Here is a 14,498-nt window from a genome sequence, read left to right on the forward strand (position 1 = left end):
GTTTTAAAAAAATAGTACTTCAAGGAATGGGAGAATTACTCAAAAGTCAAATTTAAGTGTCCATAAATGATGTTTTATTGGAACTCAGCCACGCCCATTCATTCAAATCTAAGACTGCTTTTACATGGTTGCAAAAGAGACTGTATGGCCCCAAAAGCCTGAAATATTTACTCTCTGGCCCCTTACAGAAAAAGTTTGCCAGGCTCTGGTCTAAGATATGAGGATCCTTAAATACTCCCATGTGGAACCCCAGGGGCTCCCTGAATGCTGCTATTTAAAAAAATTCTGTAAGGACAGGAGCTTTGAATAGAACCTCTGAAAGGCCCGAGGAAGGCAGAAAAGGAATGCATTTAATAGCCCGCTACCCTTTCCGACTAGGACTGAAATATAAAAGTCTTAAGTAAAACTATTCTTAAAAGGATGAATTTTACTGCACTATATAGTTAACTGTAAAATGAGGGAAATTGAAGTCTAAAAGGTATTTATTTTTAATGATATTTTTCTTAAATATCACTATGAGTCATAAACTAAGAAAAAACATTTGTAATGAGAAAGATGAGAGGTTAATGTCATGAGTATATGGTATTTTTATAAAACTCAATTGGAAAATGACAAAGTTTTCAACTTGAGTAACAATTTTTAAAAATGCAAACACCTATCAGATTAGCAGAGATTAGAAAGAATGAGAATATTCAGGGATGACAGGGATAGGGAAACATATTCTCCTATACTCCTGGGGGGAGACTAAATTAACACAATCTTTCAGAACATCACTTAAATGCCTTTAAAAGGCACTGAGGCAGCATTACATTCAGCAATTTATCTTCAAGAAATAATAAGAATGGCTAGCATTTATACAGCCCTTCTATGAGCCAGATATTCTAAGTGCTTAACCTACTTTAACTCATTTAATCATTAAAATACCAGGAGGTAAGTATTATTATCATCCCATTTCACAGAGGTGGAGACTAAGGCACAGAGATAATCCACAACATGCCCAAGATTACAGAAGTAATAGAAAGTGGCACAAATAACTACATTCACAAGGATTTACAAGGTGATGACTACATGTAAATGGTCTAAAATAGGGAAAAATTGGAAACAAACTAAATATAAAAGAGGACTGTGATACTCCATACATTAGGATGCTACAGAACCATTTAACCATGCTGCCAAAGAGAGACATGATATATTTTGGGCAAAGAGGGTTACACCATAGTGTATATGATATGATCTTATTTTTATTTTGAACTGTAATTGTGTGTGAATAAAAAGTCTGGAAGAATATAGCTCACATATTAAGAGAAGTATCTGAAGGTGGCAATGTCACAGGTGATTTTGAATTTTCTTTGTATTTATCTCTTCATCTGTTTTGTTCTCACTTTTTCTCCAAGAGTATTATTTATGCAATTTTAAAGTATTACTTAAAATTGTATCCCATGCCACTTTCCATCTCATAAAAATTAATTTTAATAAAATGCAAATGTGAATATAAAGAATTTTCAGATACTTAGACAAGACAAGGGCTATACAATGATAATAAAAGACTTTCATCCTAACTAAAGTTTAGAAATAAATAATAAAGGGAATTTCAGGGAAAGTACTGACCTTAATTTCAGGACAATTCAATATACCAAAAAAGAACTCCCACTGACTGGGGACTTGTTTTTTCTTCTTCTTATAACTTATCATAGCAATACCTATAACTTAACTTTTACATTTCTAAAGCACTTTCAGCCCTAACGTTTCATTTTAATCCTCACAGCAGCCCTCTCAGAGTAATACAAATAAAAAGGTTGTAAATAGAAAGCCGAAAGAAACTTTCTCTAATTCCTTAAGACACCTGCAGATTTTTCTGTGTGTTGCAGGAAAAAAGGATCCCAAGGTGGTGTGGCAGGGATTGCTAATGTCCTGCCATTAAAGCACAGCAGTCTGGAGACAGATGGCAATTAGGCTGAACAAACACAGGTCCCTTTCAACCATTTTATATAATTTGTAGAGGCACAGAAAGCTGGGAATTTGCATGAACTGCAAACTCGTCTGTCTATGAAAAATCTGTAATCATGATCATCTGCAATCTGAAAAATTTTGGGATGGCATTCTTTTCTCTGTCTACTAGTAAACTAAAGAGACATTTTCTCCCATCTCAAGGCCTAGGTTTACCATCCTCAGGGAATTTGAAACTGTTTCTGATGGTGAGCAAGCTCTGCAAGGGAAAGTTGTGATCGAATGCACTTATGGTATCAGGATTCTTCTCGACTGTCCCAGTGTTCTGGCTACCTATAGAGGGAGGCAAGACAGCAGCAAACTGTAGTCCCTGAGATTTCTAACACTCTCAGGAGGAGATATACTGTGACTTCCGTTTCCAGTAAGGACACATTCAGTCTAACCAGACAGGCCACACTGCAGGAAATACATCATATGACATAAATGACTCATGTGGTGAACACTAACATTTTTCCAAATGTGTGTAAACCCAGATGATCCTGGACCTATGCTTAACTTCTTTATTCACTCATAAAACATGTCCTTCTAATGGGTCTGTCAGCATGTCATCATTTTCAGGGTGACACCTGCTAATTTACTCCTCACCCTCGAAACCACATTTAATCTTAGCATTTTAGCTCTGCTAAAAGCTGCAGCAGTTCAGAGAGAAGGGGTCGAGGCCAGCAGAAATCTGTTAAGCAGATCGGCTTTCTTATACTAAGCCTCAGCCTTTCTCAAGATTCCTAAAGTCACTTCTCTTTGGGGAAATGTCCTTACTTCCTGTGGAGTGGGAAGCAAGGAAGTCTGAAAACATTTTTCTTGAGAATAAATGTTTCAATTAATAAATTTATGAGAGGGAGACAGGAAGAGAAAATAAACATTAGCACAAACAAAAGAACATATAATCATGGAATGACTGAAGAAGGAGCTCAGGACTCCCACCTTTCTTTTTTGTCTTTTCACGGTATAAGCAAATGGAAAACTAAGTGACCCCCAGGCCAGAAAAAGAGGAAGGCAAAATACGCTGGGCACGGTAAGGAAGAAGGAGAAAGGAGCGGGAGAAGAGGACTTGGGGAAAAAAAGAACCAACCTTAGCCCTGAGCCGAGCTCCTCATTTCCTCTGCACTGACCATCACTTCATGTCTGCAGAGGTGACAATGTAATCAGAACATCATGGATGCCCCTGACCCTAAGAGGTCAGAAACATGGACTCCAAAATACAAGCAGATGGGGTAAACTTGTGGTGGTATGGTTGTCTGGATAAATAATGATGTTGTTCATTTAGAAAGAAAAGCCCACAGGCATGTGCCCAGCAACAAGAGGTCCCTCAAAGAGTAGACGAGCCCCCTCCGGGAGTGACCGGCCCCACCTACCACAGGCATCTGACAGCCCCACAGGAATGGCAGTACAGTACCGCCCTGTCCAGCCCCCAAGTCCAGGCTCAGGAGATGCCTCTGCCCTGGCTCTGCCACTGACTTACTGCGAGTCCCTTGGGAAAGTCACTTCCATGTGCTTCGGGCCTCAGTTTCTCCTCTGTCATCTGGACAGGACACCCAAGGTCCCACCTAACCCACAGGCTGCCATGAGGATAAGCTTGGGAGAGGCTCACAAGGAAGGAAGGGTGGTGGTGAGGGGCCTGGGCTCCTACTCCAGCAGCCCAGAAGGGCCCTGCACTGGGAAGCCGCGGAGGCACAGGTAAACGGAGCTATTATGAAGCTAAGTGTGCACTCGTTGCCTGGGAAGGAGTGGGGAAACACGGAGGTGGAGATGAGGGGGGCTGGGCTGGTTAGCGTCCGCTCCTAACTCTATCCCCACAGCGGGTCCAGCTCCAAAGATGTGGGGTCCCTGGCTTGGTACGTCCCTAGGAAAATGTGGAACTCCCACTTTGTGCTTCCTTGTGGTGGTTCCCTGATATTTCCACCCTTATCTAATCCTCTGGGCTCCTTCCTTCTCCAGGGCATCGTTATAGGTTTCCTTCCCTGAACCTCCACACTGGCTTATGTTGTCTCTCTCCCCTTCCCTCCATCTCCACTGCTCTACGATCTTCATCAATAACACGATCTTTCCTAGCGTGTACCTTGATGTGGTCAGAGAGGCTTATACCCAGGAAGAAGGGGCATGTGTGTACTTTATTAAGGACCAAATGACACAACTACTTCGGGAGCCTTTTGATAAGAAACACCTAACAATCCTCAATCCTCATTTACAAGGGGGTCTGGTGGGACCCCCAGGTGGCCTGGGAGGAAAGGGCTGCCGCTCTGATGCCAGGAGGCTGTTGGCCAGGGACAGGGACATCGTCCCTCCGCACTGCTGGACTCAGAGCAAGGGAGGGAGTACCCTTCAGAAGGCAGGCACAGGGGCAGCAGGAACACAGACAGAGCTATTTTTGAATGACTGGAAATAAAAGCTAAACACAGGGAGTTCTGTACAAGCGGACATGTCCCCAAATCCACAAGAATTCTTTACAAATAAACTAAAAAACAAACCCTTCAGGTTGCCACATTTCATCTTAGTTCCCAGGGACACACACAAATAGTTTGGACTTATTTGCCCATTTCAGCAACTGTGGAGGGCTGACAGGCACCCACTAAAGGCGTCTGTCTCATTTCCTAGAAAGCTATGTGAAGTGATAATCTAGGGCTAGAAATGAGGATGTGGCCTACTGTGTGACTTCTGCCACAGCACAGAAAAGCAGAACAATGAGATACCACTGTAACCGACTATAAAAGGAAAACACTGTGGAACTGGGGGTAAATGGACAGCCTCGGCAGAAAGCAGTCGAGTTTAGGGGCCAGCAATGCAAGCCTTTCATCTCGACTCATACATACAACAAGGAAGCATATCCAAATGCATGTTAAGCCAATCATGGTGAAGCTATTCACTTTACAGCATCAGTGGCAGACAATCACCCAAGTGAACTTCTGGGCGATCCCTTAACTCAGAGAAAGATGTACGAATTTTCTATAACAGCAGCAGGGTTTGACAGATATGGACTCCATTTTTTCCACTTTCAGCAGACACAATATTTATGGCATATTCTCCCTCCAAATTCTTGCAGAAATCTCACCCATTGTGAATTCTGAATTACTTTAGGTAGATTTTCCACCACTGTTACTCGCTTTCCAGCATGGTACTCCCACCCCTGGGGCAAACTGGGGCCAGTCACAAGGGCCCTTCCATTCCCATTTCTGAGGTCACAGGAAGAGCAGCCAAAATTGAAGTGACAGTTCCTAGGATGACAGGTACCACTGGCAGACCCCTTCCTGCAAGAGGCACTTTATATCCAGCAACTTAGTAAATCCTCAGAGCAACCTTGTGAGGTCAGCTTTATAGCTGAGAAAATAGGTTCAGAGGGGTTATGTGACATGCCCAAAGACACACAGCAGGAATGGTGTTGCTGGGATCAAACCCTGCTTTCTCTGAGCTGTAGTTTACGTGACACTTGTCACTTTAACATGCTGCTTCCAACATACTGGAATGCTCGGTCAAGGCTGGCAGATATTTTATGGGAATAAAAGTCAAAATCTGCAGAAGTACAGGATATCAAGAGACCTGATTTCACAGACCATATAAAGTAATAATAAAAACAAAATGGTACAACACAAGGGACTTTTTAAGCAATAAGCTCAAAATGGGCCCAAGCACATGATGCAGCATGAGTTCAGACTGGTTGTATTATTAGCTATTGAAAAACCAGCTAAGAGGGTAGGCAGACGGTGTCCTGGGGCATCAGGGATGTGGTTTGGCTCAAGTTAGGGAGGACACACGAGCAGGACGGGACCTCCTCGGGGAGTCCGTGTAGAACAATGACATGGACCAAGGCCAGAAAGCAAGACTGAGGCCAGACCACTCGGGCAAATGAGTGCCAGGTTAATCTAGCCGATTTTACAATAAAGGAGAAGCACATTAACCAAACACTGGCACTGGAGCAGAGGGTTACATGAGCACAGTGCCCTTGTGGGGTGACAAAAAGGGGCCGGGGTGTGAGGGATGAAGTGTCCTGCTACCTGTGGCCACCCCAGGGCTGTCCTCCAGAGCAGGTCTGTGGAAGGTGCTGGAGGAAGTAGCAGGCCTGGCTCTCGGTCACTGGTCCCAGGAAAGGGCAGATTCCAGCCTGGGCCTGGTTTTACTGCGGACAGGAAGTGACAGGGACGCAGGAAGACAGAGTCCCTAGGTTCTGGTACTGCTGGGCTCAGGGGTGAGGGCCAGGGGGAGCAAGTGTCCAGCAAGGATGGCAAGGTCACATTTTGCAAATGTAATAGTAATATCTATAAACTGCTTCACGGTTTCCAAACACGAGGTTGAAACTACGGAAATCAGGTGGAATCCTCAGGACCCTCTTGAAAGCAACCTTCCTTTATCTGCCTGGTTCTTTCTCCCTACTGTGTGGATGGCCCAGGACTGAGTCCCTTTCTGACTAAGCCCTTTAGGAAAATATGATTCTTTTTATCAGACTGGATCTCAGCCCAGGAGGTAGGAAGGAAATAATCAAGATGAGTATGTTCTCATCATATTAACGAAATGACAAAGACTGGAATATAATACATTAAGGTAGAAAAGATGCATTCAGATAAGAGACCATCCCTGGTGGTTTTTTTCTTTTCCCAAAATCGTATTAAATATTATTGATACATCTGGTTTTCAACTAAAAAGAGTCTGCCCCCCTCCAAACAAAAAGAAAAACAGGAAAGGGACACCATGCAGCCGGCTCCACTGCAGAGAACAGCAGTTATTTAATTCTCTGGTTGCTTTGTCATCATGGGGCAAAAATACTCTATCCCTCTCCCTGTAGTATTAAAACCAAGTGTCTGTGCTAATTACCGAAGTATTCGTATTATGCTTCACATACATTTAACAACTTCCTTGTTCCATGTGTCTGGTTAAGGGTCTGATTCAAATTAGGACTCACACTGTGCCGAAGCAGCTGCCCAAAGGAGGCGCTCCCTAAGGACTGGGGTTAGGGCAGTACAGCAAGCGAAGAAGCGCTCTGCCTCCTTGGCAGAAGCAACAAAAAGGGCAGATTTCCCCCCTGTGATTTCCTCCTGCCATGTGAAACCCCTGCCAAGCAATACACTTATTTCAATAAGTACAGGCAAAAAGATGGGTGAGTTCTTGGGTGAACAGCAAAGAGAGGCATAGTTTGCTATTCCAGAACAGTGCCCTTAGCCCTGTCTAGCACACCACTTTGACACGCAGGTAAAAAGGCCAGCCCTCTCCCTAAATGAATTTGACCTTTGGTGAGCGACTTAACCTCTGGGGTTATTAATTGCTTGGTATCTCTGGCTCAGACTCTTAAAACACATAACCTCCACAGCTATTTCATAAAGGTAACTATCATTCATTATAGATAAATCCTACCCCTCACTTTAGGGACACACCTGGGGGCAAGGGATGGGGGGTGGGCAACACCATGGTCCCCTCCCTCTCAGTGATGGCCAGAGCTATTGGGACCCAGGTTTTATCTCCCATCCTAACCCTGTTCTCTCTCCCTTTGCCCTGCACCTTCCACCCGCCAAGTCTTTCCAGCCCTTCACCAGCACGGGCAGCCTTGAGACCCCCAGCCACACTTGTGATACGGAAAGGGCGTGTTCCCTACCACTCGCCTGGATACGAGAATAAAACCACTTTACACATCTTAGACTTTGGCTTTTCATCATACTGGACCATCATAAAAACCCTGTACGTACCTCAGAGAAAAGGCCATATATTCTAGGAATCCCTTAATAACACACCTTTCATCCACCTACTTGGTGAGTCCCATTGCATGAAAGCATAAGCAGTACATGCTCCAGGCCCTGTTAGGTTACATCACTTCACAGATTTTATAGCTCTCCCATGTTTACAGGGCTCTGCCTGTAATGGTAGTAGAATCATTTGACCTTCTTAGGCCAAATAAGACAGGCAAAATTCTCTCAGGCACGCTACCTGTCTTTGACGCAAACAGTAAACATCCTTTAAGCATCTTGTGCATCTGAGGCATGACCTGCCTTTTTAAAGGCCCTCCTTGGATACCTCGTGACAGAGCTTTGCAGCCAGGGCTACAGAGGGCGGGCTCTCTGGCCAAGCCACTTGCCTTCCAGGTTAGCCGCCCTGGGACAGACGTTTTCTGTAGGGCCAACTGAATCTACAGCTGGCTCCAAGGAAAACAGAATCCTACTTAATTTTCAAGTCCATTCATTCACTGGGTTACATCGGGCTTAGCCTGATCAAGAGGACAGATGCAAGATTCTACCTCAGGAGTTCAAGACCATGAAAATAAAGTGTTTCAAGGCTAAAACAAAAGCTTGCACTGTCCAGTCAACACCTCAAGTCGGTCCACAGTTTAGAAGGCAGGAGGGAACCTTTGTTTACCTTATTGATGAGAGTGACTATATCTCCTTCTTTGATTGTCAATTCATCATCATTTTGCGCCTCATATGGAAATATTACTTTGCAGTAATCCTTGGCTGTAAGAAGAAAATAAAACACAAGCTTTAAAATGCTTCATCTAATGAGCTGGCTCAGGAGAAGACGTTCTATATCACACTAACTTCAGGCAGAAGCACACTTGATCAAAAGGACAGAACTACCGCATAAAGGGTCACCCTCTGAAAACTACCTCAGATGGCTCATTGGGGCTCATGCATATTTATTCTCTTCATTCTTTCCCCTCACAAATCATGTGATGTCATGAAATGCCATTGACTGGTTTCTCTCAGGCAGAAAAGCAAAAAGGTTTCCTTGGTCTCAGGAAAATAGATACGTGTATTTTATATAATCTATTTTATACACTATCTTATATATCACTGGTTGCACAGATAAGCAGACATAATCTACAAAGAGCAAAAAGCCTAAATTTTGCCCTCACTGTCTTCTTCCATCACTAAATCAGAATCAGCGTTTTGTATATGTCACAAAGCTAACATGGTACTCAAAGCAATGAAAAAGACTCCATTATGGTACATCTTAAGGGACAGATGTAGATGTATTTATATGTGAACACGTGTCAACCACAAAAGCCAATACTGACCAAATATTCTTTACACACACGTGTCTGTGTTGGGGTGAACTTGTTCAAATATGTCCCATGGCCTCTTTGTGGGAACCTGCCTACTCAAAGATGGGGCTGTTCATCAGCAAAGGCATGCACCAGTCCTGGCCAAACACAGGGTAACACTAAGGTCACTCCACAGCAGGGCAAGTATGACCTGAATTATGTGCCTTTGAAAGTAAATCTTCTCTGTTCACATAAAGGCACTGGTTTAGAAGACAGTGGAAACATTTGTAAGGTATTTGGGAAATTAAGACTTGGAAAACTGGGGTTTGACACTCAGGACAGAAGGCAAAAAGAAAAATGCAAGTAAATGAGTATTTGTCAGGAAAGGCACTTGTTATCCTGCATCAGAGTCAACAAACCTAATGGCTTTGAATGGCCTGAGATCTTTCCCCAGGACTAGGCCAGTTCCTGCAGACAGATTATAACCCAGAGCTATGTATATAGATGTCAATTATATTGTCCCTAGTACAGTTTTTATCACTGAAATGTGGGATTTTTAAAAGATCATGGTTAATATCACATCAATCAAAGAGTGACATATAAAACAGAAGCCATGTAAAATCTGCAATACAGACACACTCTGGTCTAGGATCAGTGTAGATATGACTCGGGGAGCGGGGAGCAGAAGAAGAAGAAAGGAGAGGCAAAGAGAGGGATTCACTCTGTTTCTGTATAGATGTTTTTGCTTTCTGCCCAATGGCTTGAAGATAGTTACATCCCCTGTTCTGGTGCTGGAAACCTTCCGTCTTAGGCACTCTGGGCCCCTGATGCCTTTTGCTCATTAACCCATGCTGAGGGGCACTAGTTCTAAATCCCATCAGTACCAATCTGCCTAAAGATTCCTGAATCCACATAGTTACCAACATCCATCTCTCTTTACTTAGTAATAGCAACCTCCCAATTTCTGAATTGGCCAAATACTCTAAGGGGAGGGAAAAAGTTAAACACCTTTAAATTGGATAATAACAACTCCTTACCAGTTTTCCTTTTGACTATTCTATCTAGTGAAATATGACTACCCAACCTCAAAACTTAGAGCAACACTGAAACAAATATGGTGTTATGGAAGATACCCTGCAGAGTTCTGGTTTTAAGAGTAACTCATTGGATCAAAATGATGGAGACATTTTATAAGGAAGTTAAGACACCTGTGGCCAACAAAGAAAAGGGACAAGTCATGTTTCTATTCCTTTCCATGAGAAAAAATTAATTAAGTATGGCAGACCGTGTTGTTTAACTTCCCAGCAGCCATTCCCCATCCCCTTCCCGGTTCACAAAATCCTTCAGGCACTATATTCAGGACCAGGCAACACTCCCACAGTCCTAGAGATGAGTAAAATATGTCTAGGCAAAGACTATTAATCTCACTCCCCTTTGTCAGTGATTGATTTAGGGGTGAGCATGTGATCTACTTCCAGACAATGAGATGTGAGAAGAAATCTGGTGGCAGGGGCAGGGCTTTTAGATTTTGTTTCCTGATTAAAAATGAGACCTGAGGGAAATAGTTGCCCCTGCCTTTCTGCTTTTCACATTGTGTCATCCTTGTTGGAAGACAAGGCAATGTTTGGCACTATTGCTGTCATATCTCAATTGTAAGAGGAAAGCCAAGGAAAATCACACAGGAGGTGACCCTGAGCCCGGACACTGTTAAGATGTCTGTTGAATTAACCAACTTGCGGGGGCCTATCTCTAGATCTCGTCACCTGTGACTTAATAAAATACTACTGCTTACCACTACTTTGTGATCAGGCAGGTATTTAACACTCAAAGCAGAACGCACCTTGACATGAAGGAACTTGGTAGAAGAAAGAGGACAGTACCTCCTCTGATATGCTTGACTGTAACCTGTCTCCCTACAAGAAGCCTCTTCCTATGCATCTTCATCATTCCCTTTCCCCTGACTCTTCCCTTGCTACCTCCGGGCCTGGCCCATAGTAGGGTGTTAATAAATGACTGGGAAATTGACTTGTAACCAATATAGGGAGAAGCTATTTACAAGAAATTACTAGCATGCCTTTAAAATGTTTCACAGGGCCATTTTGTTTTATGCCCAGTTTCCCTATAAGCTAAGGAGGGCAGGTGTCCCCTGCCTTTTTAAAAAAGAAAAAAACAGCTTTAATTATATATAATTTACATACCATAAAATTCACTCATTTTAATTATACAGTTTGAAGGGTTTAAGACATTTATAGGTGGTATGACTAGCACCATAACCCAGTTTTAGAACGCTTCCACCACATAGTTTTGCTGTTTTAAGTGTGAGGCATTAGATACAGAATTATCTAGAACTACTAATTTTAGATAAAGGGAGAAGATACTGGTGCCAGTGGCTACTGTCAACAACCACTTCCCATGAAGCAGGCTCCTGCATTATGTCTTGTCCCTCTTTGCATCCCCAGAACTTGACACAGCTACCATTCAATGTTTCTTGATTTCTTACTGATACCTATAAAGTGGAGGAAAATGCGAGGGACCGCCAAGTAGGAAGACAGGATTCTAGGCCAGGAGTCGGGACAATCAAGATTAGGTTTGGTCCCAGGCAGGTTGTCCCAAGCACATAGCCTGAAGCCATTATGCTACAGCTCTGGGCCTCAGTGTCCTCAGGTATAAAATGGGAGGCCAGCCAAGATGGGGTAAGAAGAGAGTTTGACTAAGTTCAGCGCAACATGTTTAGCAGATTTAAACTTATTCTGAAAGTCCACCATAAAACAACTGAAAACAGAGCTGTTCTGGTTAGAGAGAGGGGCTGGCCCACGTCCCACCCAGGTCCCAGTTCAGTGAAACTCCAGCGATTCCAAGGAGCACACTGGGCTACACCTAAGTTCCTGCCAGCCCTGACGTTCTTCAGCTCTTGTCACAGGCACTGCAGCTCAACTCTCTCCTGACCAAACATGGCAACCATTAGCCTCACGTTTTAAGTGATTATGATGTATTTGAAAATAAGAATTTGTTTTTACTTCTGAGGCATTTGGGCCCTAATTCAGCAGTGCTGGAACATAAAAATATTACGTCGGTTTGGATGTACCAACGATTTTAAGATATTCAACAAATAAGGTATATGTAAAAAAGCATATTAACTCAGACTATAATTTTAATTTTATAGTATATGGAAGGAAGATGTTCTTTACTTTAATTCAAACATTTACTGAGTCACCACCACGAAAAAGATATTGTCAGGACCTGTGACATACAAGTTAGTCCAACCACTTGCTCCCATTAGTGACAAGCTAATGACTGAGAAGGATGATAAGAAGAAAAGACAAACACACAAATAAGCGTAAACTCGCTATGACAGAATCTTGTTGTGGTATTTCAGAGAAAGACAAGATTACATTCAGGAGAGAGTTCACAAGAGGGAGCATCCCCTATGTCTTGCAAGAAGAATACACATCCTTCTTGGATGTGGAAAGATTATAAATTTTAAATGAGTAGCAGACAGAGATGAAGAGGAAGGGAATGAAATTAATTTTTGAAGGCAGGCATTTTCCATCTATTCATCAAGTAGATGGATTTAATTAGTCTGAGATCAATTAGGAAATAATACACATATGCACATCAAGAAATAAAGGCAGAATTTATCCAGTGAGCGAGATTTTTGTCTCTATTTTTTTCTTTAGAAAGACTTAAAAATTACTAATGAATTAGCAGAAGACTGAAACCTTAAGTCAGTTAAGCTTTTTTGTCTTATAGTCCTTTAAGAATCTGATAAAAAGCAATGAATCGTTCCAGATAAAAAGAAGAAAAAAAAAACATAGACACATTCAAAGATACAGAGAAAATGTGTATAATATCAGAAGATTCAAGGAGCCTGACACCCTTGCCTAGCTCCAGAATTCCCTGGACTAGTTAATGATTGGTATTCCAATTTTAAGAAACTTCTTCTATTAAAATACCAAGATGTCCAGTTATCATTCACATTTCCCTCCCACCAAAAAAAACCCTACATTATTTTAATCTCTAAACTTCTAGAAATTTACATCAGATTAAAAACAGACTGTTTAAGGAACTGAACGCACATGCCCACATCCCATGACTCCCTTCCTCTGGTTTTATAACCCAGTCATATAAAAAAACAAAACAACTTTAAAAAAATACTTTAACCAACTGTAACCCTCAGCTTAAAGAAAAAATAAAAGCAGAAAAAAATAGAATAAACATATTAGCAAGCAGGACATATACACACATGCCAAGGAAATGACATTAAACCCAGGATGATTGTCTGGGCTCAGTTCTAGGACGTGAAGATCAAAAGTCCACATGTCACAGAGCCTGGAAAGAAGAGCCTTCCAGAACTTTTAGCAGATAGCAGGTCATGCCTAGAACTTCTCCTTTGGGATACCAGATCAAAGGTATCTAGCTCAGTGGTGTCTACTTTCACCAACATCAAAATCTGAAATTCTTTCATTAAAATGACAAATATCTGAGACACTACTGGTTCATAATCCCTTATCCAGAAGCTCTGGGGACAGAATTTTTCAGATTTTAGAAAGGAAATATTACACATATCAGATAATATATAATATTCTCAGCTAGGGTGTGGGACTGTACCCAATCATCAAATACATTAAATTTTGTAGCAAATGGATAATTCATCACCCCAACTAGGATAAATAAAGACTATTCCCAAGTGCATGTTAGGCCAGGACAGGTTTTTATCACCCAACAAGTGGTAAAACCTTTCAGTGTTCTGGTTTCTTATATTTTGGAATTACAATAAGGGTGTCACCTTCTACCATTTTCTGGGGGAAAGAGACTAAGTTAAGTAAGACCAGTATCTGGTTCCCAAGGAGAGGAAATGAGACACGTATACACAGGGCTCTTGACAGTTTGCAAGGAGGAAGAGAGTGAGGCCTTCTGCTTAAAGCATCAGACTATCAGAAATGAAGAGATCATCTCCCAAAGGAGAGACTCAGGGTCGCTTCTTGGATGAGTCAAACGGCACTGGGCTCTGTAAGATGTTCTCAGACTTTCACCAGAGGAGTAGGACTGGGCGGCAGGGTGGAGGGTTCCCAACCATTGCTGATGACAAGAATGACGTGGGGTGCCTGTTCCTTCTATACCTTTCCAGACCCCTTCCCTGGAGATGCCAATCAAGGGGTCTGAAGTGGGACCAGGAATCCACAAGCACCCTGGCAGTTCTAGTTAGTGGGGAAGCTTAAGCAACATTAGTCTAGGTCAGTGGTTTGCACGCCTGAGTGGACATGAGCACCAGGTGGAGGCCTTGTGAAAACAGAACCCCCAAGGCTTCTGACTCCCCGGGTGATTCAGATGCTGCTGCTCCGTGGAACACACCATGAGAGCCACTGATCCAGCCGTGGGCATTAGCAGAGTTCCAATGCCAGAAAGGGGCAAAACGACTGTGCGACCCTGGAGGGTAGCCCAGTGTGGTGGTGGCGCTGGGGTTGGGTGTGCTGTATGACAGACATCCCGGCCTGGGTCCAAGTCTGAGGGTCCAGGGCTAGTAGAGAGGGGTGGA

The 14,498-nt window shown here is 42.8% G+C and overlaps 1 protein-coding gene across 7 annotated transcripts in view; it reads right to left on the minus strand.

The window, feature by feature from the left end:
- SH3KBP1 (SH3 domain containing kinase binding protein 1) overlaps positions 1-14,498 on the minus strand; it is a 309,921-nt gene that overhangs the window by 79,184 nt on the left and 216,239 nt on the right. For all 7 annotated transcript variants that reach the window (XM_073227329.1, XM_037020504.2, XM_037020499.2 and 4 more), the window contains one exon: positions 8,338-8,432. In XM_073227329.1, coding sequence (XP_073083430.1) covers positions 8,338-8,432 — 95 coding nt within the window. The remainder of the gene's footprint in view (positions 1-8,337; positions 8,433-14,498) is intronic.

The sequence above is a fragment of the Manis javanica genome, chromosome X (genome assembly GCF_040802235.1).
Source record: "Manis javanica isolate MJ-LG chromosome X, MJ_LKY, whole genome shotgun sequence".
Lineage (NCBI taxonomy): Eukaryota > Metazoa > Chordata > Mammalia > Pholidota > Manidae > Manis > Manis javanica.